This window comes from Nerophis ophidion, linkage group LG02, assembly GCF_033978795.1.
Source record: "Nerophis ophidion isolate RoL-2023_Sa linkage group LG02, RoL_Noph_v1.0, whole genome shotgun sequence".
Lineage (NCBI taxonomy): Eukaryota > Metazoa > Chordata > Actinopteri > Syngnathiformes > Syngnathidae > Nerophis > Nerophis ophidion.
In genome coordinates this window covers 5,776,107-5,802,466 of record NC_084612.1, presented here as the reverse complement: position 1 = coordinate 5,802,466, position 26,360 = coordinate 5,776,107, and the positions used below count along the sequence as shown (strand labels likewise).

The following is a 26,360-nucleotide window of genomic DNA, read 5'->3' as shown; positions in this document are numbered from 1 at the left end:
GATTAATAAATTTATTTTTTGTTTCAAGTTGATCTACGTTTGTTTTGTTTATTTTGTTAGTAAAGATACAATGTTATGCGGAGGTGTACTTGTAAAAAATGTACGGACAGTGGGGGGTAGCGGGTGAAAGGTTTTATTTGCTCAGGATAGGCATAACAGAAAATAACTGAGAAGCACCGAGTTAAGCTAATGACACAATAAATTGAACGATGTAGACACGTTTGTTACTAGATATTTTCTAACACGCTTCTGCTTTGGAGACTTTGTGTGTGTAAGTAAAATGCAAATCATTTGATTCTTGTTTATATTGACAATTGTGCTGTTTTAGACTGCATTATTGTTAAATTAAGGACATCGATTATGTATGTCCGGCTTGTGTACTATTGGGTGCTTAGCTGTTGTGTAGCTGCTAGCTCCTCGTAGCCTTCAGTGTTTACCTTGTGTGTTTATTAGAGCAGTGTTTTTCAACCTTTTGTTAGCCAGGGCACATATTTTCTTCATTGAAGAAATCCGGAGGCACACCGCCAGCAAAAAAAATTAAAAAATGAAACTCAGCAGCTGATATTGACGATTAAAAAGTTCTTCTCACAAGTGTTGGATGTGAATTTAAACCCTCCCCAAGCATGCATTACTCTAGCTCTTGTCTCAAAGTAGGTGTACTGTCACCACCTGTCACATCACGCCGGGATTTATTTTGAGTTTTTTGGTGTCTTCCTTGCCACTGACAGTTTGTTTGTGTTTAGTATTTCCTGTCTTTAGTTCCTGTCAGGCGCTCTTATTTTGTCTGTTTTCTGTTTTTTCCCTGTGCGCTGTTTTCCCCTCAGCTGCGGCTGATTGGCACCTGGCCACACCTGGTGTCAATCAGCCCGCTCCTATTTGTACCTGCTTTGTTCCTCCAGTCAGTGCTGGATTATTGTCACGTATTGCATGTCGCTTCTGTATTGTATTGTCGCTCCTGTCGTGTCGTTGCAGCATAGCGGTAAGGTATAATTCGTTAGATGTTTGTAGCTTACTGTGTTTTGTTCCCTGCTCCCTATTTTGTCTTTGTGAAGTGAAGTGAATTATATTTATATAGCGCTTTTTCTCTTGTGACTCAAAGCGCTTTACATAGTGAAACCCAATATCTAAGTTACATTTAAACCAGTGTGGGTGGCACTGGGAGCAGGTAGGTAAAGTGTCTTGCCCAAGGACACAACGGCAGTGACTAGGTTGGCAGAAGCGGGAATTGAACCTGCAACCCTCAAGTTGCTGGCACGGCCACTCTACCAACCGAGCTAAACCGCCCCAACAACGTAACACGTAACAACTTATGTTCTCTGTTCTGTTTATGCTAGCCTCCATGCTAAGCCTATTGTTTTTGCTAGCTTTCATGCTAAGCTCCTTTTGTTTGTTATCCGCCTCATGGGCGCTTTTTGTTGTATCCCTTTTGTTTGTTCTTGTTTTAGTATTTTTATTAAATCATGTTTTCTCATTCCATGCCTACCTTCATCTCTGCATCTTGGGGTTCGCCAACAACTATTTTTGACAATCTTGTGTGTAGTGTTTTAGTTCTCGTCTTGCCCTGCTATTTTGGTGGCTTTTCCTGTTTTGTTGGTATTTTCCTGTTGCAGTTTCATGTCATTTTTAAGCAATATTCCCCGCACTCCATTTGTTTTAACAATCAAAACTATTTAAGTTGTCGCTGTCCTTCTTTGAGGGGACATTGTCATGTCATATTTGGCTGTACTTTGCGGACGCCGTCTTTACTCCACAGTAAGTCTTTGCTGTCGTCCAGCAATCTGTTTTTGTTTACTTTGCGGCCAGTTCAGTTTTAGTTTGGTTCTGCATGGCCTTCCCTAAGCTTCAATGCCTTTTCTAGGACCACTTTTTGTTGATGTTTGAGTTTAAGCATTAGATACCTTTTTACCTGCACAATGCCTCCCGCTGTCGCCGAGTATTACATAGTTACTCTGCCGAGCTCGAGACAGCACCAACGCTCAACAACGGCACATTATAATTACTAGTTTGCGAATAATATTTTTAACTTAAATAGGTGAAATTACATGAACTCCCACGGCACACCGGACTGTATCTCAGTGTGCCGCGGCAAAGTGGTTGAAAAACACTGTATTAGAGGACATTTAGATGTAAACGTGCGGCGGGACTGATTTAGGATTTCAGATGCAAGCTAATATCATCTGTAACTTGTTTTTTTTTTTTTTATTACCGATATCGATACGTGGTATCAGGACACTCCTGGTATTTTGTATGCCATTGTTGTGAAGAATCGAAACACACACCATCAAAACTGTCGCTTTCACTCAGAAATGTTTTTGTGAGACCGGCCTGTAAAAGTTCAACTTGTGACGTTGCCAAGAGAAGCCCGCAGACGTTCTTATTCTTTCACGCAACTAAACAATTCATGGGAGGTTTTAGTGGCGGGATGGTGATGCTAATGGTTTGTGACAGAGTGTGTGGGTGCGTGTGTGTGTGTGTGTGTGTGTGTGTGTGTCCATACAAACATCATCCCCCATGTAAAACTATTTGACAAACACGTCACATGCATTGGTAGCAAATTTTCAAAAGCAGTTAGAAGCAATAAATGTTTTACATGGCTTTAGGTCAAAAGTATTAAAATAAATGTTTATTTTTGAAATAATTAAATAAATAAATGGTTGTACTTGTATAGCGCTTTTCTACCTTCAAGGTACTCAAAGCGCTTTGACACTACTTCCACATTCACCCATTCACACACACATTCACACACTGATGGAGGGAGCTGCCATGCAAGGCGCCAACCAGCACCCATCAGGAGCAAGGGTGAAGTGTCTTGCTCAGGACACAACGGACGTGACGAGGTCGGTACTAGGTGGGGATTGAACCAGGGACGCTCGGGTTGCGCACGGCCACTCTCCCACTGCCCCACGCCGTCCCTAATTAGTTGTTGTTTATTATATATGTTGATTTAAAAGCAGCTAAAACACAGTGCGTCCGGAAAGTACTCACAGTGTTTCACTTTTTCCACATTTTTTTTATGTTACAGCCTTATTTATTTATTTTTTTAATTTTTTTAATCGATCTCAACTCTGTACACTGCTGCTGGAATTTTAATTTTCCTGAAGGAACTCTCCTGAAGGCATCAATAAAGTACTATCTATCTATCTATCTATCTATCTATCTATTCCAAAATGGAAAAAATTGCATTTTTGTCCTCAAAATTCTACACACAAGACCCCATAATAGCAATGGTTTAGTTCAGTTTCAGTTTATTTCGAACATGCATACGATACAATGTAACGCATCATAAATTTCCAGTTGTTTCATTGCAGCACATCCGAAAAGGAGTAGGAAGAAGCTGAGTTTATTTAATCCTACCACTTTTCATAACCTGTTTCCTTGTTCTCTGTAACAGAACAGTGAATAAATTAATAATACATAAATAATATACCGTAGTAAGTAAATATAAATGTGAATGTGTTATACTTGTATAGCGCTTTTCTACCTTCAAGGTATTCAAAGCGCTTCGACACTATTTTCACATTCACCCATTCACACACACATTCACACACTGATGGCGGGAGCTGCCATGCAAGGCTCTAACCACGACCCATCAGGAGCAAGGCTGAAGTGTCTTGCTCAAGGACACAACGGACGTGACGAGGTAGGTAGTAGGTGGGGATTGAACCAGGAACCCCTAGGTTGCTGGCACGGCCACTCTCCCAACTTCGCCACGCCGTCTCCAAACAATAATCTTTATCTCAAAAAAAAAAAAAAAATGTAATAAAATAAAAAGGTTCAATATGTTTATCATAATAATTGTTCTGTGTACTTTGTGAATACTTTTAGATTGAACAGTCTCTGAAACTTAAACTGGTGCTTCTGTTTAATTTCTTTGATTAATCCATTCCATAATTGAATTCCACATACAGATATGCTAAAGGTTTTAAGTGTTGTACGAGCATACACATGTTTTGAATGATAGATTTATAGCTCGGTTGGTAGAGTGGCCGTGTCAGCAACTTGAGGGTTCCAGGTTCGATCCCCGCTTCCGCCATCCGAGTCACTGCTGTTGTGTCCTTGGGCAAGGCACATTACCCACCTGCTCCCAGTGCCATCCTCATTGGTTTAAATGTAACTTAGATATTGGGTTTCACTATGTATAAGCGCTTGGAGTCACTAGAGAAAAGCGCTATATAAATATACTTCACTTCAAATTAGATTTTCCTCCGAGGTAATATTTCTCGTCCATCCATCCATTTTCTACCGCTTATTCCCTTTCGGGGTCGCGGGGGGCGCTGGCGCCTATCTCAGCTACAATCGGGCGGAAGGCGGGGTACACCCTGGACAAGTCGCCACCTCATCGCAGGGCCAACACAGATAGACAGACAACATTCACACACTAGGGGCAATTTAGTGTTGCCAATCAACCTATCCCCAGGTGCATGTCTTTGGAGGTGGGAGGAAGCCGGAGTACCCGGAGGGAACCCACGCACTCACGGGGAGAACATGCAAACTCCACACAGAAAGATCCCGAGCCTGGATTTGAACCCAGGACTGCAGGACCTTCGTATTGTGAGGCAGACGCACTAACCCCTCTGCCACCGTGAAGCCTAATATTTCTCGTAAAAACGTTTATTTTTTTTATTTTTTTTTGGAAGGAACCAAAAAAATTACATGTAGATTTACATGAAACTCAAAAGTGAGCTGAGGTGCCTCCTGTTGCAACTGATCATCTTTGAGATGTCCCTACAGCGTAACGGGAGTCCACCTGTGGTAAATTGAGTTGATTGGACATGATTTGAAAAGGCACACACCTGTCCGTAAGATCCCACGCTTGCCAGTGCATGGCAGAGCACAAACCAAGAATGAAGTCGAAAAAAATTGTTCGAAGAGCTCGGAGACGGGATTGTCTCCAGGCACAAATTTGGGGAGGGGTACAGAAAAATAGCCTCGCCGCGGTAGGTCCATTCATTGATTGATTGATTGAAACTTTTATTAGTAGATTGCACGGTACATATTCTGTACAACTGACCAATAAATGGTAGCACCCGAATAAGTTTTTCAACTTGTTTAAGTCGGGGTCCACGATAATCAATTCATGGTCCAAATGAGCACTGTGGCTTCCATCATCCTTAAACGGAAGAAGTTTGGAACCACCAGGACTCGTCCGAGAGCTGTATGGTAGAGTGCCCTGACAGAAGCCATTTCTCAGTAAAAAATGTTTGCCAAAATGCACTTAAAAGACTCTCAAACCATGAAAAACAAAATTCTCTGGTCTGATGAGACTAGAATTTACGTCTTTGGCGTGGATGCCAAGCATCATATTTGGAGGAAACCAGACATCGTTCATCACCAGGCCAATGCCATCCCTGCAGTGAAGCATGCTGTGAGGTTGTTTTTTAGCAGCAGGTACTGGGAGACTAGTCAGGATAGAGGGAAAGATGAATGCAGCAATGTACAGAAACATCCTGGATGAAAACCAAAGCTTCCCATCCAACCTGACAGAGTTTGCGAGGAACTCCAAAGATGAATGGGTGAAACTGGCCACTGGATAGGAGTGCGAAGTTTGTGGCATCATAGTCGAAAAGACTTGAGGCTGTCATTGCAGCCAAAGGTGCGTCAAAAAAGTGTTGCACAAATATTGTGAATACCTATGTACAAACGTACATGGGATTTCTTAGATTTTTCATTATAATAAATTTGCAAAATAAAAAAACCTTAGTCAGGATAGAGGGAAAGATGAATGCAGCAATGTACAGAAACATCCTGGATGAAAACCAAAGCTTCCCATCCAACCTGACAGAGTTTGCGAGGAACTCCAAAGAGGAATGGGTGAAACTGGCCACTGGATAGGAGTGCGAAGTTTGTGGCATCATAGTCGAAAAGACTTGAGGCTGTCATTGCAGCCAAAGGTGCGTCAAAAAAGTGTTTTACAAATATTGTGAATACCTATGTACAAACGTACATGGGATTTCTTAGATTTTTCATTATAATAAATTTGCAAAATAAAAAAACCTTAGTCAGGATAGAGGGAAAGATGAATGCAGCAATGTACAGAAACATCCTGGATGAAAACCAAAGCTTCCCATCCAACCTGACAGAGTTTGCGAGGAACTCCAAAGAGGAATGGGTGAAACTGGCCACTGGATAGGAGTGCGAAGTTTGTGGCATCATAGTCGAAAAGACTTGAGGCTGTCATTGCAGCCAAAGGTGCGTCAAAAAAGTGTTGCACAAATATTGTGAATACCTATGTACAAACGTACATGGGATTTCTTAGATTTTTCATTATAATAAATTTGCAAAATAAAAAAACCTTAGTCAGGATAGAGGGAAAGATGAATGCAGCAATGTACAGAAACATCCTGGATGAAAACCAAAGCTTCCCATCCAACCTGACAGAGTTTGCGAGGAACTCCAAAGAGGAATGGGTGAAACTGGCCACTGGATAGGAGTGCGAAGTTTGTGGCATCATAGTCGAAAAGACTTGAGGCTGTCATTGCAGCCAAAGGTGCGTCAAAAAAGTGTTGCACAAATATTGTGAATACCTATGTACAAACGTACATGGGATTTTTTTGATTTTTCATTATAATAAATTTGCAAAATAAAAAAAACTTTTCACATTGTCATTGTGTATTGTGTGTAGAATTTTGAGGATGAAATGAACTAATTGTAACATGGGGCTGTAACATCCACATGCACTGTATGTTTTTATTTGTTTTTTGGATTTGAGTTCAGATGCCATTTTGCTGCATTTAAGAAGGATTAAACATTTTTTAAAATTTATTTATCATAAAAAAAATGGATTCAGTTTAAATACACATTTTCATTATTTTTGTCCAATTTTAAAACCAGCTAAAATGCATGAAGAAAATCTGTATTTTGCTCAAATATTTTGGAGTTTCACGTATTTTAGCAGGATTTAAAAATTATTTTAAAGCTGAAATATTTATCATAAAAAATGGATTTGTTATAAATACGGATTTTCTTTATTTTCGTATCATTTAAAACCAGCTAAAATGCATGAAGGAAAACGGTATTTTACTCAAATATTTTGGCACTTTAGTCCAAATTTTTTTTCCCTGCATTTTAGCAGGATTTAAAAGTATCTAAAATACATTAAAAAAATGTTTTTGCTCAGTTTTTCGTTTGAAAGTCATTTAAAAAAATTTATGAGAGAAAACATTTATATTCCTCCTAATTTGTTAGGTTGAGTTAAAATCTTTTCCCTGCATTTAATCAGGATTAAACTTAAGTTTATGAAAAACTTATATATTTGTTATTTTTTTTTATTGTTGCTGCATTTAAGATGGATCTAAAACCAGCTAAATTATTTCTGCATTGTAAAAATAAGTTTGTACTTCTTTGCTTAAAAGTACATTCTGGATTTGCTCTAAGTAAGACAATGCTTTTTTTTTTTAAATGTTTTGGGTTGCGTCTCAATTTTTAATTATTTATGTAGTATATGAAGAACATATTTTTTGACAGTGAAATCGTTTTTTTTTTTCTTTTCTCAGCAACAGAAAGATTACAAACAACCAACTCAGGAAGTAGTGAAGTCCCACTCAACATGCTGGATGCTGCGCGAGGTCAGCTCCTCTGCACTGATGCTATCAGACACGCTGAGAGGAATATGGCCCACAATCACTCCTTTGCAAGAGATAACAGGTGTGTGTGTGTGTGTGTGTGTGTGTTTAAAAAGTATGTTCCATATGAGGACCGGTGAACAAAATCATGGTCCCAATACGGAAAACCATTGCATCTAATAGAGAGCCAAATACTACATTCTGTGAACATTGCTCCAAAGTCAGGATTTTTTTGTTATTTTAATGTGCATACAAAAGTACACACTGACAGGTGCAAAGGCAGCAATATATGATAAAACAAGCTCAAGAAGGACTTCCTTATTCATCCCAGAAAAAACTCGCCAGGTGAACAGCATATTTTACGACTTCCGGTGCTGACGTAAGACCACCCGCGTCCCATATGTGACTATGGGATGAACAAATAGACTACGGTACTAAGACTATAGTGGCCATTAACAGTTAGCCTCTACAGCTGTGTTACCCAAAGTGCGGCACAGGGGCCATCTGTGGTCCACGACTCCTTTGTCATCCGTTTTAAAAGTGCTTTCCCTCTGGTCAACATATGAAATAAGAAGTGTGTGTAAGAAATTGAAATGCGGCCCCTTTGGCCAAAATTAATTAAAAAAAATACAAATATATTCGGGCATCTGGTCAGGATGCCACCCGAACGCCTCCCTAGGGAGGTGTTTAGGGCACGTCCAGCTGGTAGGAGGCCACGGGGAAGACCCAGGACACGTTGGGAAGACTATGTCTCCCGGCTGGCCTGGGAACGCCTCGGGATCCCCCGGGAAGAGCTAGACGAAGTGGCTGGGGAGAGGGAAGTCTGGGCTTCCCTGCTTAGGCTGCTGCCCCCGCGACCCGACCTCGGATAAGCGGAAGAGGATGGATGGATGGATGGATGGATATATGTACATACAGACATGCTGTAATAACTTGAAGTAAATAATGATTAAAAAAAAAATACTAACAAAAAAAAGTTTTTTAAATGAACTAAAAGCAGTCTTTTTTCTAACGTGTCGACTTTTTTCTTATAAAATTGCGAACAATTTCTCTTTTTCTTTCTGTTTCTGTAATATTGCAATATTTTCTCGTAAAATTATTATGTTCTTTTGTGCTAAATTATTACTTTTTACCGCAAAATGGTGACATTTGTCATATAAAATTCAGATTTTTAACACTATTGCCATTTTTTGGTTCTTTAAAAACAGTAAAATATTTGGAGTAAAATTATGACTTTTTTTTCCTAATTTTGCAGAATAAAATTCCGATTATCATTATGATATTGCCAAAATATTAAAGTGTCCTTTAAAATTGTGACTTTTGTCAAGTAAAATTTGGACTCTTTCCATAACATTGCCAACATTTTAAGCTTTTTCTTGTATAGTTGCGACTGTTATTGAGTAAAATTCAAACTTTGATCGTAACATTGCACAAATGTTCAGTTTGTCTTGTAAAATTTTGACTCGCGTTGAGTAAAATGACGACTTTTACTATAATACTGCCAATTTTTTAAAGTTTTTCTTGTGAAATTGTGACCTTTTTCTTGTGGAATTCCAACTCATTTTTTTACAACAAGCTTGTTTATATTTGCATATCCATCCATCCATCCATTTTCTACCACTTATTCCCTTTTGGGGTCGCGGGGGGCGCTGGCGCCTATCTCAGCTACAATCGGGCGGAAGGCGGGGTACACCCTGGACAAGTCGCCACCCCATCGCAGGGCCAATATATTTGCATAGTATGTATATATTATTAATGTTGTAAATACATATCTTTATACATCTAGAAAGGGTGGTCCTAAATAGGGAAGCATTATTCGGAGGTCTCAAGGAGGTAACACATACGTGTGTGCGTGTGTGTGTGTGTGTGTGTGTGTGTGTGTGTGTGTGTGTAAACACGTACCTCCCTTGACTGCTGCACTGTTCCTGCAAGCTTCATGCCTGTTGAACATCAGAGAAAATAAACAATTAATTTTGCGCTTCCTACTATTGAGCAGGTTAACTAGCGCCGCTCTAGTGGCACGCTTTGAGAACTGCAGGCCTGATAAAGTTATTTATTTTCTCAATAGGAAACAAACAAGGGGAGTTAAACCAGCAAAGACAAGACATTAGAGGCTCAGAGGGCACTGATGGAGACATCCACCCGGGGTTTTTCAGTCACCATGACGACAGGCAGCCAGCGGGATGCGACACTGGCAGATGGGAAATTTTTATTGGACTTTTTTTTTTTTTTTTTCCTTCTTTCTCTTACAAGGTAACCCAAATCCAGCTGTCAAGTAATCAAAGTGACATCTCTAAGTGGGGTTACATGGCGCCTGATGGGTGGAGGAGGAGGAGGGGTACTTATTGGGGGATGTGGACACCTTTACTTAAGTGGCTTGTCACTTCCAATTTTTAGGGTGGATGTGAGAGCCTGCGTGGCCATACATGCTGCAACCATCCCTGACTGAGGAGCACGCCAACCTGCATGGCACCAAGCTGAAGTAAGGCATTTGTATTTAGAGGCTGTTTTTAATAATATGAAATAATTTTATACATATTTTGATAATTGTTTCTCCCACAAATTAAATGATTTTAATCATGGTATATGACATGCCTGACATCTAACAGTGCCTGTATGAAAGGCTGTATTTAGTATTAATTGTATAAAACTATAATAATAATATAAAAATGTATATTTAAAAAAATATGTAATAATAAATAATATTAAAAAAAACAATATTTTATAATGCTAATTATTTTTTAAATGCAGTATTTTATAATACATTAATGAACAACACGTTTTTCAAACCATACCATTAATGTATAACATATTTTTAATATATTTTATAATACATATTTTAATCATAAAATGTTTTAATTTAAAAAAAAAAAAAAAAAAGTAAGTTGTAGGCTATTTTGTATTTAATTGACAAGAACATATATTTTTAAAATATTTAATATATAATTTGTCCAAAAATATCTAAAATGAACATATGCTATGTCTAAATTTGCTTTTAAATAGTTTTTTTTTTAAATTCAGTTGATTGAAATCACATTTGAAAAATTTACAGTAATAAATATATTTTTATAATGCATACATACATTTTTTTTTTAATTATAGATTAATTTACAGTATATACTATTTTCAGTAATGTACCATATAGGGATGATAGATAGATAGATAGATAGATAGATAGATAGATAGATAGATAGATAGATAGATAGATAGATAGTACTTTATTGATTCTTTCAGGAGAGTTCCTTCAGGAAAGTACCGAATCAGGTTATCTTTTTGGCACCGCCGCTCCTACCGGGCACCGAGTCACATAAAAATGAAAGGTGCCATCCGACACGCACTTTGGCAAACACTCCAGCAGCACTGAGAGCGGACTTAGTCAAACTACCTCTAGATAATGTTGCAATTTTCAAAGAAATTGACTCCAAAAATGCTCCAGCGTATGTTAATTAAGGCTTCAGTTTTTCAAAAATGTGTTAGCCTGATGCTAATATACATTGGCTTTGCTATTGGCATGCTACTACTGATTAGCATTAGCGATTGTACATGGCGACTTCAACACCTCCAAAATTGATAATGAAAGCTACAACTAAGATGCGTGTTACAACCAAACAGCTGGTGCGTAATATGTAAAATATTTACAGTATTGACACTTCAAGGGCGCAACAAAAAACAAAACAACACACCCTAAACTATACACTACTGCCATCTAATGTCTTACAACAGTAATTGTGTCATAGTCATACTTGCAAATGACAATGTGATGATAATAACGAGTTACAACAGTTATCATAACCATGTTATTTTTAAATATTGCAATGAAAAATGTGATTGTATCCTCAAAAACAATTAATATTTATTAACATGAACAAAAGTACTGAAAATTGGTATTGTAATGTTGAGTACCGATATTGATTTACAAGTACCGGTTACAATGTACCCATCCCTACCTGTGTATATAATGAATATGAACAAAAAATGCATTATTAATTACTAAATGCACTATTCATGCACAATTGATTAAACTCATATTACAAGTCATCATACTAATAAAAATACATACAAATATTTATAGTTTTTAAGTTATTTAAAAAAAAAAAGATACTTCATTAATTGACAAAAATACACTAAAATATTTTGTATTATACATACCTAAACATATATACCGTATTTTCCGGACTATAGGGTGCACCGGATTATAAGGCACACTGACAATGAATGGTCTCTTTTTGATCTTTTTTCATATATAAGGCGCATTAAAGGAGTCATATTATTATAATTTTTTTCTTAATGTAAAACATTTCCTTGTGGTCTACATAATGTTGCATGGATAAAGTTTTACAGATCAATTTTTAAGCCGCTTTCTGACAGTCGCTTTCGTGGCTCATCATCGGCAGCGTCTACTTCCCGTCATATTTATTGTAGCGGTGTAGCGTGCAAGGATGGGAGTGGAAGATGTGCCAAAAGATGGAGTGAACTGTTTGAATGACATTCAGACTGTACTTAAAATCAATAACGGAGCAGCATCTCCTCATCCAGAAACAACAACGCCGGGAATGTGTGAAAAACCGTCCGACCGCAAATCTCTAATAACTAAAGTTTCTTGGGTGAATAATGTGAACCCACTACACCAGTATGTTTTAGCGGTTTCATGGCAAGTTTACTGACAGATAAAAGTAAGAACTTTACACTACTTTGTATTAGAAATGGTAAAAGCTGAGGATGAATGTCCCATAACAATAAGATAGAGAAAAAGAAGAAGCTTATCGACTGCGGTCTTGGTACGGACTACAAAGGCGGACGCGTGCAAATTTTTCAGGATTTATGCAGATCCCTAATACAAATCAGCAGGTACCAGAAGGTAAGAAAATTTGCTTTAGGATGGATTTAAAAATGTTTCTGTTTGTTTTTAAAGCTTTGCATGAACTATCAACTCATTATATCTCGGACCTCATCCAAATATACACTCCTGCGCGCGCTCTAAGGTCCAAGAGCCAGCTCCAGACTTAAAACCAGGGGAGACAGGACCTTCTCTGTGCCCGGCCCTAAGCTCTGGAACATTCTGCCCCACCATGTTCGAACTGCTCCCACAGTGGAGTGTTTTAAGTCTCGTCTTAAGACCCACTTTTATTCTCTGGCTTTTAACACTACGTGAGTTGTGTGGTCCCTCTGTGTTTTTTCATTTGTATTTCTATTTATTATTTTATTGGTGTTACCCTTTAAAATCATATGTATTTTTATATTGTTTTTATATAGGTGTTATATTTATTTATTTCGTTTTTATTCGGTCATTAGTGGAGCTAAGGATAGTATTTGAATTTGGTTTTTAATATTTTTGTGCAGCACTTTGGAAACATTTTTGCTGTTTAAATGTGCTATATAAATAAAGTGGATTGGATTGAATTGATTTTGCATAATATTGCAAAACAAAACACCAGATATTATTTTCCTACCTTATACACACACCATAATAATACTCCTATATTTAATGCACCAACTATCAATCAAGCGGTGCAGCTTCATAGCTTACCAAAGCCGTACTAAAACATTTTGACAGATTTTTGAGCGCCGTGTGTAATGTTCTATATTTTCAATGGAACACATAAAATGTTGGTGTTGTTTACCTGAGTCATATTGCCATCATCAACAAGTACCTTACATATGAGGACCGGTGAACAAGTTAGGACATAAATCATGGTCCCAATACGGAAAACCATCTCATTTGCAAAATTGCACCCCTGGTGGTGAAATTTATCAAAATTTTTCTCACAATGTGTCGACTTTTTTCGTATAAAATTGGGAACCATTTCTCATATTCTTTCTGTTTCTATGATATCACAGTCTCATATATCTTATGTCTGACTGCCATCTACTGGTCACACTTATCATTAAACCATGTACTTGATAAAATAGCTTTGAGCTGGGTAAGCTTGACCAAACTTATTCCTTACATTAGGCGCACTGTCAAGTTTTGAGGGAAAAAAATATATTTTAAGTGCGGCTTGTAATCCGGAAAATACGCTACTTTTTTCTTGATAGCACAGTCGAAAGAATTTTACAAAGTTTACTGTTCAATTTGCCATTTCTCCCTCAATGTCTGACGCGGCAGCGACGACGGAGCCCCCATAAACTCTGCCTGGCAACAAGGGGCCACAAAAATGTGCGATGGATGCCACATTACATGCAATTTTGTCGCGGCTCCTCTGTAAACATTTACGACGACACACACAATTTATTCACAGACGAACGCTTTAATTAGTGGGTGCAGATGAGCATGTCGGGGCAGCGGGCTGAATGAAACGTGAGTAGACGAGGAAGAGTGTGAAGAAGAGGCGGAGTCATGTGATATTTTCTAATCTGGTTAGGGGCTCAGCTGCAACATTTGATCTCCTCACCCTCAACGATCCCTCGTGTGGGGTGTGGATCCGTCACTATGTTGCTGTTTATGAAATACATTAATATTTGGCACCGCCAACAAACGCACACACACACACATTCTGGTTATCATTTGGAACGGGGACCACGTTTTTGATCATGACTTGTGGGGACCACCCTTTCTACAGGTTGTGCAGGCATAAAACAAAAAAAGAGGTAAAACGGCCACTGCCCGATTAGCTCATACACGTCTTTAAATCTCTGGATTGATGAAGTAATGTGCTGATCATTCTTACTGGGGACCTTGGGAAAAAAGAGTTAATATGGTTCATGGGGACCAAATTTAAATAATTTTGCATAATTCACACAAATTTCTACGTGACTACTGAGGACCATTAAAAAAAAAAAAAATGCACATAATCACGTTTCATCAAACATATATTGGCGTTGTTGCCCTGGGGGAAGCTGGGTGGCGCATGGTGCAATCCAATCAATCCAATCCACTTTATTTATATAACACATTTAAACAACAATACAGTTTCCAAAGTGCTGCACAGTTGTAAAAAAAAAAAATAAAATAAAATAAAAAAGTATATATACATATATATATTATGCTCCACCAATGACTGAATAAAAACAAAAAATAAATAAATATAAAACCAATAAAAACAATATAAAAACAAATATGATTAAATATTAACTATTTTAAAGGGTAAAATCAATTAAAACAGTAAAATAGAAATCAAAGTGTATAAAAAACACAGAGGACAACAGAGGACAGAGGACCACACAACTCACGTAGTGTTAAAAGCCAAAGAATTAAAGTGGGTCTTAAGACGAGACTTAAAACACTCCACTGTGGAAGCAGTTTGAACAAGGAGGGGCAGAGTGTTCCAGAGCTTAGGGCCGACCACAGAGAAGGCCCTGTGTCCCCTGGTCTTAAGTCTGGTCTTGGGCACCACGAGCTGGAGCTGGCTTTCGGACCTCAGAGCGCGCGCAGGGATGTAAATTTGGATGAGGTCCGAGATATATTGAGGTGCCAGTCCATGTAAAGATTTAAAAACAAACAGCAATGTTTTAAAATCAATTCTAAAATGAACAGGGAGCCAGTGCAAACTCTGAAGAATTGGGGTTATATGCTGGCGTTTCCTGGCCCCTGTTAAAAGTCGTGCTGCCCGCGTTCTGGACTAACTGCGGGCTATAGAGCGTTTTCCGTTCGGGCTCCAGTACTCTGGAATGCCCTCCCGGTAACAGTTCGAGATGCTACCTCAGTAGAAGCATTTAAGTCTCATCTTAAAACTCATCTGTATACTCTAGCCTTTAAATAGACCTCCTTTTTAGACCAGTTGATCTGCCGCTTCTTTTCTTTCTCCTATGTCCCCCCCTCCCTTGTGGAGGGGGTCCGGTCCGATGACCATGGATGAAGTACTGACTGTCCAGAGTTGAGACCCAGGATGGACCGCTCGTCGGGACCCAGGATGGACCGCTCGCCTGTATCGGTTGGGGGACATCTCTACGCTGCTGATCCGCTTGAGATGGTTTCTGTGGACGGGACTCTCACTGCTGTCTTGGAGCCACTATGGATTGAACTTTCACAGTATCATGTAGACCCGCTCGACATCCATTGCTTTCGGTCCCCTAGAGGGGGGGGGGTTGCCCACATCTGAGGTCCTCTCCAAGGTTTCTCATAGTCAGCATTGTCACTGGCGTCCCACTGAATGTGAATTCTCCCTGCCCACTGGGTGTGAGTTTTCCTTGCCCTTTTGTGGGTTCTTCCGAGGATGTTGTAGTCGTAATGAGTTGTGCAGTCCTTTGAGACATTTGTGATTTGGGGCTATATAAATAAACATTGATTGATTGATTGAACTGCAACCGGGAGAGAGCTTTTGACTAATGCCAGCATAAAGTGCATTGCAGTAGTCCAGGCGACTTGAAATAAAAGCATGCACGACTTGTTCAAAAAGGTTAAAAGATAAAAACGGGTTAACCCTTACTAAAAGACGAAGGTGATAAAAACACGTGCGCAGACAAAGCTTAACTTATAGTTGCTATAACAATCTACAAGGTTAATATAGGTTTTCTTCCCTTCATTTTTCGGTATCAATTTGTGTATCTGTAGTTATCATTACGTATGTAATGATAACTGCTCAGATCTACACTAATTATTTTTCCATTTTGTATATTTCTCCAACTCCTTATTTCCTGTTTGCTTTGTCACCATGGTCACTCATCAGTCCACCTGCTAGTCTCGCCCCGCACACCTGCTACTAATTCTCACCCTCCTATTTAAGCCAGCCTTTTCTGTTCATTCGGTCTGGGTTCATAGTTTGCTCTCACGCAACTGTACGTCTGGATTTTGATCATTTGCTTTCACGCAAGTATTTCTATTCTCGCTAGCTTCTCACGCTAAGCCACTTGTTTTTTTTTCTTCCAGTTTACATACTGATGATTTGTTTTCTCTTTTGTGCCAATGTGCCATTTTAGTTTGTCTATTTTTACTTCCTAGTTTTCATACTAGCGTTTTTTGGTTTGCCTTTTATTAGCTCCAGTATTTCTGTTCAGAACTCCCTTTTTGTTAAATAAATATTTTAAGATCCTACTTTTGTTGTGTTCACATCAACGCATCCTCGAGGGAATCGAACCCGGCACCACAATGCCCACCAGTCCTTACAAGGTATATGAATTGTTGCATTTGAACAACTGTATTGTTGATAATAGAGGTAAATTATTGGTATTGTTCATTATCAGTAGCGCTATCTCTGTTGGTATTTGCAATGCTCCATTCTTAGCTAGCGTAAATATTAGGGCTGTGAATCTTTCGGTGTTCCACGATTCGATTCAATATCGATTCTTGGGGTCACGATTCGATAATATATCGATTTTTTCGATTCGATTCGATTCTCGATTCAAAAACGATATTTTTCCGATTCAAAACGATTCTGTATTCATTTAATGAAATTAAACAATGGATGTCCGCTAACTTTTTGCAACTTAATGCCAAAAAAACGGAAATGCTGATTATCGGTCCTGCTAGACACCAAACTCTATTTAATAATACAACTCTAACATTTGACAACCAAACAATTAAACAAGGCGACACGGTAAAGAATCTGGGTATTATCTTCGACCCAACTCTCTCCTTTGAGGCACACATTAAAAGCGTTACTAAAACGGCCTTCTTTCATCTCCGTAATATCGCTAAAATTCGCTCCATTCTGTCCACTAAAGACGCTGAGATCATTATCCATGCGTTTGTTACGTCTCGCCTCGACTACTGTAACGTATTATTTTCGGGTTTCCCCATGTCTAGCATTAAAAGATTACAGTTGGTACAAAAATGCGGCTGCTAGACTTTTGACAAGAACAAGAAAGTTTGATCACATTACGCCTGTACTGGCTCACCTGCACTGGCTTCCTGTGCACTTAAGATGTGACTTGAAGGTTTTACTACTTACGTATAAAAATACTACACGGTCTAGCTCCATCCTATCTTGCCGATTGTATTGTACCATATGTCCGGCAAGAAATCTGCGTTCAAAGGACTCCGGCTTATTAGTGATTCCCAAAGCCAAAAAAAGTCTGCGGGCTATAGAGCGTTTTCCGTTCGGGCTCCAGTACTCTGGAATGCCCTCCCGGTAACAGTTTGAGATGCCACCTCAGTAGAAGCATTTAAGTCTCACCTTAAAACTCATTTGTATACTCTAGCCTTTAAATAGACTCCCTTTTTAGACCAGTTGATCTGCTGTTTCTTTTATTTTTTCTTCTATGTCCCACTCTCCCTTGTGGAGGGGGTCCGGTCCGAGCCGGTGGCCATGTACTGCTTGCCTGTGTATAGGCTGGGGACATCTCTGTGCTGCTGATCCGCCTCCGCTTGGGATGGTTTCCTACTGGCTCCGCTGTGAACGGGACTCTCGCTGCTGTGTTGGATCCGCTTTGGACTGGACTCTCGCGACTGTGTTGGATCCATTGTGGATTGAACTTTCACAGTATCATGTTAGACCCGCTCGACATCCATTGCTTTCCTCCTCTCTAAGGTTCTCATAGTCATCATTGTCACCGACGTCCCCACTGGGTGTGAGTTTTCCTTGCCCTTATGTGGGCCTACCGAGGATGTCGTGGTGGTTTGTGCAGCCCTTTGAGACACTAGTGATTTAGGGCTATATAAGTAAACATTGATTGATTGATTCAATACATAGGATTTCAGCAGGATCTACCCCAGTCTGCTGACATGCTAGCAGAGTAGTAGATTCTTTTTAAAAGCTTTTATAATTATAAAGGACAATGTTTTATCAACTGATTGCAATAATGTATATTTGTTTTAACTATTAAACAAACGAAAAATATGACTTATTTTATCTTTGTGAAAACATTGGACACAGTGTGTTGTCAAGCTTATGAGATGCGATGCAAGTGTAAGCCACTGTGACACTATTCTTTTTTTAAATTTTTATAAATGTCTAATGATAATGTCAATGAAGGATTTTTAATCACTGCTATGCTGAAATTATAATTAATATTGATACTGTTGTTGATAATATTAATTTTTGTTTCACTACTTTCGGTTTGTTCTGTGTCGTGTTTGTGTCTCCTCTCAATTGCTCTGTTTCAATCAATCAATGTTTATTTATATAGCCCCAAATCACAAATGTCTCAAAGACTGCACAAATCATTACGACTACAACATCCTCGGAAGAACCCACAAAAGGGCAAGGAAAACTCACACCCAGTGGGTAGGGAGAATTCACATTCAGTGGGACGCCAGTGACAATGCTGACTATGAGAAACCTTGGAGAGGACCTCAGATGTGGGCAACCCCCCCCCCCTCTAGGGGACCGAAAGCAATGGATGTCGAGCGGGTCTAAACATGATACTGTGAAAGTTCAATCCATAGTGGCTCCAAGACAGCAGTGAGAGTCCCGTCCACAGGAAACCATCTCAAGCGGATCAGCAGCGTAGAGATGTCCCCAACCGATACAGGCGAGCGGTCCATCCTGGGTCCCGACGAGCGGTCCATCCTGGGTCTCGACTCTGGACAGTCAGTACTTCATCCATGGTCATCGGACCGGACCCCCTCCACAAGGGATGGGGGGGACATAGGAGAATTTATTGCAGTTCCGTGTGTTGCTTGGTCAGGTTTGGTTTTGGAATTGGATTGCATTGTTATGGTATTGCTGTGTATTGTTTTGTTGGATTGATAAAAAAAAAAATTATATATATTTTTTAAAAATGAGAATCGATTCTGAATCGCACAACGTAAACGATTCGATTCGTATTTGAATCGATTTTTTCCCACACTCCTAGTAAATATGCTCATTGTCATTTCTGTATTATTATTTATTTTGCTAACTGCTTCTATGCTATCACTTTTGCTATCATATTTGTACATATCGTATGTGCTGGTGTTGTTCTATTTTTGTTATTGTTGTGTTTGCTGTTGTTTTTGTCTCTCTGTCTAATCCCCCTCTTGTCCCCACAATTTCCCCCTCTGTCTTCCTTTTTACTCTTTCTATCACCTCCTGCTCCGGCCCGGCTGCACCAAATGATAATATAAATACATTCAGTAAAGTCAAATACAAATAAGGCAACAAGAGAAGTATCCTACACTTCTCTTTTGTGAAGTAAATCTGAACAGCCGATATGGGCATCTAGATCAAATATATGATTTGCCTGAAAAGCTGGACAGGACAAAAAAAAAATACAAAAAAATTAAATAAAAACATGATCTTCAGAATACAGCACCTCAGGTGTGCGCTTATTGGACGTTTCACCGCTTAAATGCACCGGCTACAGCCCGATGAGGGGGCTGCTGTGCAAATGTCTCCCACTCAAACTAACCAGTAAACATGTTTTATGGCATGAGTGTCAAACTCAAGCCCGCGGGACAAATTTGGCCTGACGTTTAATTTCATTTGGCCCTTGAGCCAATATCAAATTAACATTAGAGCTGGCCCTCTGGTAACACCACATTCACCGCTAATACTCATACTTGCCAAACCGTCCCGATTTTTCCGGGAGACTCCCGAAGTTTAGTGCCCTTCCAGAAAATCTCCCTGGGCAACCATTCTCCCAATTTCCGTCCGGACAACAATATTGGGAGCGTGCCTTAAAGGCACTGTCCTCTACAACATGCCGTCACGCCCTCTTTTCCTCCATATAAACAGCGTGCTGGCCAAGTCACATAATATATGCGGCTTTCACACACACATACTTGCTCAACAGCCATACTGGTCACACTGAGGGTGGCCGTATAAACAACTTTAACATTGTTACAAATATGCGCCACACTGTGAACCCACACCAAACAAGAATGAAAAAAACACATTTCGGGAGAACACCCGCACCATAATACAACATAAACACTACAGGACAAATGCCCAAAACCCCTTGCAGCACTAACTCTTCCGGAACGCTACAATATACACCCTCCGCTACCACCTAGCCCCGCCCACCTAATGTTTATATTATTTTCGAATTTATTAGCCTGTGGAAAAATTTAATGTTGATATTTACCTCAGAAGCCTGCAAATAGAAAAGAGCCATTCATTTTTTAAATGAAATTTAATTTAATATACCACTGATGTTTTTTCGTTTGTTTTTTGAAAGTTGATTTTGCACTATTACGTTATGTAAGCTATGCCTGTTCCATGGGAGGAAGCCCGAGTATCCGGAGGGGAACCCACGCAGTCACGGGGAGAACATGCAAACTCCACACAAAAAGATCCCGAGCCCGGGATTGAACCCAGGATTACTCAGGACCTTCGTATTGTGAGGCAGATGCACTAACCCCTGTACCACCGTGCTGCCCTATTTAAGCCTTGCTTGTTCAATGCTCATTGCAAAACTTGTTTGGGTCCCTATTAAAAGGTTAGTTTGTTCAACCTTGGCCCACGGATTTGTTCAGTTTTAAATGTTGGCCCTCTCTGTGTTTGAGTTTGACACCCCTGTTTTATGGGCCAAAAGCTTAAAAAAACACTTAAGCATCTTCAGAATGGATCCAACGTTCCCTCTAAGGTGCTCACGAGTCCTCTGCGCACGGCAAATCTAGGCCGCACACAAAATCGAATAAAAAGATATGCGCATAACAGTGTGCACGTCCGCCGTCGCTCACATGTGCGCCACTGAATGCTCAAAAAGTTTTGACGTTTGCTCACACATATGAAAAATTGGAGGGAAATTGGATCTGACTATCATTTAAAAAGGTTCCCATACCGTCAAAGGTCCCCTAATAGGGGGCTGTGTAAGCAGAGCGACGTCCCCATTAAGTAAGCATTGACAGAACACACACGCACGCACACACACACACACACACACACACACACACAAATACCCTCCATTACATCTGTATATATATTGTATTGTATTGCTCCATTTACCCACACCTAAGGTCAACCACATCACATATGTATGCCATATTGTACAACTGCCTGTCCATTCACACACACAGATCGTAAATCACATCTAATCTTTTTGTCGCATTGTGCAAGTGCCAATCCGTTCACACTCAACACACCGACGGTATAATATTGGTAACCCACGTCACATCTGTATGTCCTATTGCACAATTGTCATCCATTTCACACACACAACGTAAACATTACCTTGTCTGTTTGTCGTCTTGCGCAACTTTCTGTCTGTCCATTTTTACACCCAAGGTAAACCGTATCATATTTGTATGTCATATTGCACAAATGTATGTCCATTCACTCACGCATACACATGTATAGTAAATCACATCTAATCTTGTTGTCACATTTTAAAACCGCCAGTCCATTCACACACATATAACATAACCCACATTACATGTCGTATTGCACAAATGTCTGTTTAGTTTAGTCTTTATTAGAAGTGACAATGCACAGAAACATTAAAGGCCTACTGAAACCCACTACTACCGACCACGCAGTCTGATAGTTTATATATCAATGATGAAAATATTAACATTGCAACACATGCCAATACGGCCTTTTTAGTTTACTAAATTGAATTTTAGATTTCCTGCAAGTTTTTTGTTGAAAACGTCGCAGAATGATGACGTGTACACGTGACGTCACGGACTGTAAGGAAATATTAGCGCTGCACCACTCGCGGCTAAAAGTCATCTGCTTTAATCACATAATTACACAGTATTTTGGACATCTGTGTTGCTGAATCTTTTGCAATTTGTTCATTTAATAATGGAGACTATAAAGAACAATGCTGTTGGTGGAAAGCGGTGGATTGCAGCTGTCTTTAGCACCGAGACACAGCTGGTTGTGAAGCAGAGCGGTCAAGCGAACATGTTTTCTCTATGTCAACCAGCATGTTTTTGGATGGGGAAATTGTGATATGTATATCTTACCGGAGACATCATTGGATTATTCGTCCTCCTGCAGTAGCTGTTTAAAAGGCAGCTGTGAGCTTGGCTCCTCGGCTTCTCTCTGAGACACTGCGTGTTCACCGCAGCCATCCGACCTCGAGGTATGTCTTTACAATCTTTAAAATCTCACTAAAACACTATTAAAACAATAAGCAGATAAGGGATCTTCCAGAATTATCCTAGTAAATGTGTCTAATTACATCTGAAACGCTCACACTGCCGCCACTTTTTTTTTTTTTTTCTAGTCCTTCACTATCAATATCTTAATTTACGAATCTTTCATCCTCGCTCAAATTAATGGGGAAATTGTCGCTTTCTCGGTCCGAATTGCTCTTACTGCTGGTGGCTCCCATCATAAACAATGTGAATATGTGTGGAGCCCTGCAACTCGTGACGTCACGCGCACACACTTCCGGTAAAGGCAGGGCTTTTCTATTATCGACCAAAAGTTGCGAACTTTATTGTCGATGTTCTCTACTAAATCCTTTCAGCAAAAATATGGCAATATCGTGGAATGATCAAGTATGACACATAGAATGGACCTGCTATCCCCGTTTAAATAAGAACATCTCATTTCAGTAGGCCTTTAAGCTCAAAGACAGATATGTTCTGTACCAGTTGATAGCTAAATAGCTCATTTTCATCTGCAGTCCCTGGCTACCTAAATTAAAGGAATACAAAAATCATGCAATCAAATTGTGACAATAAAATCATACCAAATCACATAATCAAATTAGGAAAAGTCATAAAATGCCCTTTCATGGACACATACTTAATACACAATACAACCACATCTCATTTACATCACCACACAAAGACAACACATGCTCTTTTTCACATCCGTCATCATTTCTAAAAACAAGCATGATTTTAACAGACACACCTCACAGTTTACAACAAAATGCTCTCATGGATAAATATAAGACACATTATAGGCCTACAGAATTTAGATTTTCTTATTCAAACGGGGATAGCAGGTCCATTCTAGGTGTCATACTTGATCATTTTGCAATATTGCCATATTTTTGCTGAAAGGATATAGTAGAGAAAATTGATGATAATGTTCGCAACTTTTGGTCGCTAATAAAAAAGCCCTGCCTTTACCGGAAGTAGCAGACAATGTGCGTGTGACGTCACGGGTTGTAGGGCTCCTCACATCCAACACATTGTTTACAATCATAGCCACCAGCAGCAAGAGCTATTCAGACCGAGAAAGTGACAATTTCCCCATCAATTTGAGCGAGGATGAAAGATTCGTGGATGAGGAAATTTAGAGTGAAGGACTGAGAAAAAAAAAAGGCGATTACAGTGGGAGCGATTCAGATGTTTTTAGACACATTTACAAGGGTAATTCTGAGAAATCCCTTATCTGCCTATTGTGTTGCTAGTGTTTTAGTGAGTTAGATAGTACCTTAAAGTCGGAGGGGTGTGTTGACGCCAGAGTTTCACGAAGCTCCAGCAGGACAGAAGCTCCGCTGATCTCCGGTAAGAGCCGACTTATTCCACAATTTTCTCCCCAAAAACTGCCGGTTGACATGTGGTCGGGCTCCATGTTCGCTTGACCGCTCTGATCAATAGTAAAGCTTCACTTCCGGGAATTTCAAACAAGGAAACACCGTGTGTTTGTGTGGCTAAAGGCTAAAAGCTTCCGATCTCCATCTTTCTACTTTGACTTCTCCATTATTAATTGAACAAATTGCAAAAGCTTCAGCAACACAGATGTCCAGAAAACTGTATAATTATGCGATTAAAGCAGACTACTTATAGCTTGGATCGGGCTGGAAAATAATGTCCGCTACAACGCGAGACGTCAAACGCACACGTGTCATCATACGAGTCATCATACCGCGACATATTCAACACGACACTTCACGGGGAAATTTAAAATTGCAATTTAGTAAACTAAACAGGCCATATTAGCATGTGTTGCAATGTTAATATTTCATCATTGATATATAAACTATCAGACTGCGTGGTCGGCAGTAGTGGCTTTCAGTAGGCCTTTTCAAAGTTGACGTGTCAATCATAGCGGCCACCTTAGTGACCGGGTGAGCAGCTTTGATTGCTCCAAAGCGACTTTTTAACTGCAATTGTACTTCACGGTGGCAGAGGGGTTAGTGCGTCTGCCTCACAATACGAAGGTCCTGCAGTCCTGGGTTCAAATCCAGGCTCGGGATCTTTCTGTGTGGAGTTTGCATGTTCTCCCCGTGAATGCGTGGGTTCCCTCCGGGTACTCCGGCTTCCTCCCACTTCCAAAGACATGCACCTGGGGATAGGTTGATTGGCAACACTAAATTGGCCCTAGTGTGTGAATGTGAGTGTGAATGTTGTCTGTCTATCTGTGTTAGCCCTGCGATGAGGTGGCGACTTGTCCAGGGTGTACCCCGCCTTCCGCCCGATTGTAGCTGAGAGAGGCACCAGCGCCCCCCGCGACCCCAAAAGGGAATAAGCGGTAGAAAAAATGGATGGATGTAATGAACCGTAATCTGTTAATCTGTTTGTATGTTGTATTGCACAAATGTCTGTCCATTCACTCACGCATACACGTAGATAGCGAATCACATCTGATCTTTTTGTCACATTGTGCAACTGCCTGTCCATTCACACATTGTATAACATAACCCACGTTACAGTACAGTAAGTATGCATTGCCAGAACACACACACACACACACACACACACACGAACACACACACACACACACACACACACACACACATTCTTGTATTTGTTACTTTCTTGAGACCTCCAAAAATGCTGACCTCTTGAGGACCACCCTTTCTAGATATATAAAGATTTGTATTTACAACATGAATAATATATTCATATAATGCCAATATAAAAAATCTTGTTGTGAAAAACCAGTTGGAATTTCACGAGAAAAAGGTCACAGTTTCACAAGAAAAACATAGAATTTTGGCAGCGTTATAATAAAAGTCGTAATCGTACTCAAAGTAAGTCAAACTTTTACAATAAAAAATTAATATTGGTGCAATATTATGATAAAAGTTGGAATTTTACTCAATAACAGTCACAATTTTACAAGATGAGCTAAAAAATTGGGCAATTTTATGAAAACAGTCCAAATTTTACTTGACAAAATTCACAATTTTAGAAGAAAAATTTAAAATGTTGGATATATTATAATAATAATCTGAGTTTTACTGAAAAAAATTCACTATTTAACAAGAACAACAAAAAAAAATTGGCAACATTGTGATAGGTGAGAATTGTATACGACAAATATCACCATTTTGCATCAAAAAGTAATAATTTTACATAAAAAAAGGAATAATTTTACAAGAAAATATTGCAATATTACAGCAACAGAAAGAATCCGACAAATTGTTCCCTATTTTAAAAAAAAAAGTCAACCGAGACTGCTTTTATTAATTTTTTTGTAATTGTTTTTTAAAATTAATTATTTACTTCAAGTTATTACAGCATGTCTCAATATAAATATTTATAATTTTTGTTGTATCGATTTTGGCTAAAGGGGGCGCATTTTTGAAGTTCTTACACAAACTTGTTATTTCATATGTTGACCAAAACGGGAGCACTTTTAAAACCGACGCACAGTCAATTAGAAAAATCCCTCCTTTTTGGGACCCCCCTCATTTTTGATAGATTTCACCACCAGGGGTGCAAATGAGACATTCTCTATTAGATGCAATGGTGTTCTGTATTGGGACCATGATTTATGTCCTAACCTGTTTAGGGTTAGGACCTTCCATATGAAGGTTACCTTCATATGGAAGGTACCTTTCCTTGTCGATGTCTCAAGAAGGGTAGAAATACACACACACACACGCACACACACACACACACACACACACACATACACACACACACACATTCTTGTATTTGTTACTTTCTTGAGACCTCCAAAAATGCTGACCTCTTGAGGACCACCCTTTCTAGATGTATAAAGATTTGTATTTACAACATGAATAATATATTCATATAATGCCAATATAAAAAATCTTGTTGTGAAAAACCAGTTGGAATTTCACGAGAAAAAGGTCACAGTTTCACAAGAAAAACATAGAATTTTGGCAGCGTTATAATAA

The 26,360-nt window shown here is 39.3% G+C and overlaps 1 protein-coding gene across 1 annotated transcript in view; it reads right to left on the bottom strand.

Annotated features, from left to right (window-relative positions):
- The window catches only part of LOC133569638 (carbohydrate sulfotransferase 8-like), a 569,215-nt gene that overhangs the window by 9,864 nt on the left and 532,991 nt on the right, over positions 1-26,360 (bottom strand). The window contains exon 3 of the mRNA XM_061922123.1: positions 9,465-9,502. Coding sequence (XP_061778107.1) covers positions 9,465-9,502 — 38 coding nt within the window. The remainder of the gene's footprint in view (positions 1-9,464; positions 9,503-26,360) is intronic.